This window comes from Ahaetulla prasina, chromosome 12, assembly GCF_028640845.1.
Source record: "Ahaetulla prasina isolate Xishuangbanna chromosome 12, ASM2864084v1, whole genome shotgun sequence".
In the NCBI taxonomy this organism is placed as follows: domain Eukaryota; kingdom Metazoa; phylum Chordata; class Lepidosauria; order Squamata; family Colubridae; genus Ahaetulla; species Ahaetulla prasina.
In genome coordinates, this window is record NC_080550.1 from 28739762 (window position 1) to 28743235 (window position 3474).

At 51.6% G+C, this 3474-nt stretch overlaps 1 protein-coding gene across 1 annotated transcript in view; it reads right to left on the reverse strand.

Moving 5' to 3' along the window:
* GLG1 (golgi glycoprotein 1) overlaps positions 1-1511 on the reverse strand; it is a 94719-nt gene extending 93208 nt beyond the window's left edge. The window contains exon 1 of the mRNA XM_058155618.1: positions 1108-1511. Within this exon, the coding sequence (XP_058011601.1) occupies positions 1108-1473 (366 nt within the window). The 5' untranslated portion in view covers positions 1474-1511. The remainder of the gene's footprint in view (positions 1-1107) is intronic.
* Positions 1512-3474: the final 1963 nt, after the last annotated feature.

Below are 3474 nucleotides of genomic sequence, written 5' to 3' on the forward strand. Positions count from 1 at the left end.
AGCACAAACGTAAATTTCAGCTTTCTCCGGTAAAACCTATCAAGTTTGGCTGATTTGTGTTCTTAATCTAGAGCTCATTCTTTGCTTGCCCATTTCACAAATTGCCATATTTTGCATCCTTATGAATGGACACTATAAGAATAAAAATCTTAAGTAATTTCTATTCAAAAGAACTCAGAAAGTTGAAACTTAGCTGCAATCATTTCTTACAGCATCACAAAACATCAAAATAATATACTGTACAATTTAATCTGTGTAGCAGACATCTATGGTTAAATGCCTAAATTCAATTGTCTATTTGGCTAATCAAAGTTAAAAATGAACCTAGTCAAGTAAGGATAAACGAGCAGATGATACACCATGAAAAACTGGAAAAGCTGATACCCCCAATAACCTTTATAATCCAGCTTTTTCTTCTTCTATTTTATTTGGCAGGGGGATAATGGGCCTTTTTTTAAAATTCACCAGGGAGGTGGGAACCAATCTTCCTCCTTACTGCTGCTTGAATGAACTTCGAAAAGTTCTGATGAAAATCCACAAGTGTTTCTGGGCCAGCTGCACCCACCTGACTTTTCTCAAGCTTCGATTCTTTGGGACAAACTCGCACAACCAAAGAGGAAACAACTCCCGCTTTTAGGAAAGCATTTTTCCCTGGCCCCCTTTAGACCACCTCACCCAGGCCAGGCCAAAACCTCACGGGTGGGATGCCGGTTCTACCTCTGCGGGGCAAGGGAGGCTCTGGGAAGCACAGGAAGCCGGGGTCGGGGGTGGAGAAATGGGGCTGCATCCTAAAATCCACAGCAGGACCGAAAAAGCCGTTATCAGGACCTCTTTTCTAACCCCCCCCCCTTCCAGGGCCGGTTCTACCCACCCTTTGGATCCCGAAGTGTTCCATAATGCTCGGCCAGCAAGGATGGCCAAGGAAGTCCAAAGGAAGGGACTCTAACGCGCGGCCAGGTTGCTTACGGAACGCCCGCCGAGGTCCCGTCAAGCCTGCCTAATTCAGTCTAGCGAGGTCCCATAATCCACGGCCGCCTCAGGAAGGCCTGGCAGCCGGGTGGCCGCGCCTCCTCCCCCCACGCCCGCCCGCCCGGGGGTCCCGCTGACCTCGCGCACGTCCTGCAGGCACTCGAGGACGGCCAGGTTGTTGGCCCAGCTGTGCTTGGGGCAGACGCGCATCACGTCTTCGCGGCACACCGGCTCTTCCGCCAGCTTCCAGCCGCCACCGGAGGAGCCAGCGCGGGATACCCGCCCGCCGCCCACGGCCGGCCCGAGTTGAGGCGCCTGCTGCTGCTGCTGCTGCCCCTGCGGCTGGGCCCCCAGTCCCGGCTGCCCCTGCGGCTGCCCCTGCGGCGGGAAGGCGGCGGCCCCGGCCGGCTGAGCCAGCGCCGGCCCGAGGGCCACGAGAAACAGGAGGAGCAGAGGGCCCGGGCCGCGGCGGCCCCGGGCCCCGACACGTCCGCACGGCGCCATCTTGGATGCGACTCCTTCGCTCGGGCCGTCCCGCCCACCGCGACGACGCCGCGGAGACACGCCCCCCGCGTCCTTGCGCGCGGCGCCTCACGTTTCGGGAGGGCGGGGCTGCGCCTCCCCAGTCGCCGGGGCAACCGCTGGGCCCGCCGAGAGACTTCTGCCAGCTTGATCGCTGCGCGCGCCGCTTCCGGGTGCGAGCCGTCAGGGCAACGCACGGGGCGAAAAGTGACCGGCGCCCGCGGGGATGGTCCATGCAACAGCAAGAACAGGTTGCATTCGCTACTCCTCCGGATTTACGGGTTGCATCAAGGAGCCGTCCTTTAACCATGGCTTATTGTTGGAGTGTTGTTTGCAGACCACAACGGCTGGGTTCGCCTTAAGCCGAAAAGCACAAAACACACGGGGACTGTTTCAGACTGAAGTGCATTGCACGTTGATCGCTTTGTACCTTAGGCAGCTGGACTTCTAGGCTGCCAAAACACACCCACCCACCCTCCCCGTAGCTTTGCCCTGGTTTGCAAACTCAGCCAAGGTGGACTCATAAAGGTGGGCAATATTGAATGTGGAGTGGAATGGAATGGAAGAGGAGAGAGAAAACAGTATAGAATAGAACAGAGAAACATAGTAGAGTAGAGTAGAGAATGGAATGGAATACAATAGAATAGGAAATGAATAGAATAGAAAAACTTTGGTCACTTGAACTTACACTAATCGGCATATATTAAAATGAAACTTCGTTGCATTCAGCTCTCAAAGGGTCACCACCTCCAATATACACTACATAAACATGACAAAAGAAATAAATTATGCATATACCCACAAATATTACATGACGCAGAAAAACAACCCAGTCTAGTCCGGATGTATATGTGTGCATGGCCAGAAGACTGAATCTTGTGATTTTAGCAGAGGGATGGCACAGGGAACAAAGCTGTCATAGGATCTGGTATTGGGATTGAGAAAGGGTGGAGTGGGGGGGGGGGTCTTCCAAGGCCACTAAACCTCATAGGGAAAAGGGATGCATGGAGAAGCTGCAAAGAAAATGCCAGTCACTGGCAGGTGAAGATTTTTTATTATTATTATTATTTGCATTTATATCCCGCCCTTCTCCGAAGACTCAGTTAGCAATAGTCTTCATCCATTTGTATATTATATACAAAGTCAACTTTTATTGCCCCCAACAATCTGGGTCCTCATTTTACCTACCTTATAAAGGATGGAAGGGTGAGTCAACCTTGGGCCTGATGGGGCTTGAACCTGCAGTAATTGCAAGCAGCTGTGTTAATAACAGACAGACTTAGTCCTTTGAGCCACCAGAGGCCCAAGATTGAGGACAGGAGCCTGTTAGCCCCTTTTCCATCCTGCACATTTTATTCCAAGGCATCAGAGCAAACAAAGCAAGTTCTCCTCCTGGTTTCTAACTTTGTTGTTCCTGCCAAAAAGGATATGAATTGCAATCCTATGCATGCCCAGTGGAAGAATGCAGTCTATATGTTGTGACCCCTTTGGAAAAACTCCCCTTTTGTGCAAGAATCTGACCAGTCTAGGGGGGAGGCGTCAGCTGAAGCAGTCCCTTTGTTTGAGGGTGGATGTGTTAACAAAGCGACTCCTGAGGGCTGGTTGCAGAGACAGGAAGGGAATCCTCAAGCCGCAGCACCCCTCTTAATAGCCACTTAAGACTTACACAGTAGGTGGAAGCACCAAATGGGGGGGGGACAGGGAGGAGACAAGGAAAAAGTCAGCAGGCACTCCCACACTTAGCAACTTAGAGTGTGTACACAAAAACTTAACAGACTTGCTCAGGCAAGATGGGAACAATTGCAAACTTGTCCTTCACTTTACCTGGAGAAGCCAAGGGTGGGGGGAGGGCTCAACCTCTTAAGTCCAGCAGCTGTTTATGCATGAGGCATGTATGTATGTATGTATTCTTTAGTTTGATTCATGGGGAGGTTGCCCAAATTAATGGTATCCCTTGGCAACACTGCAAACTTTGACACCTCC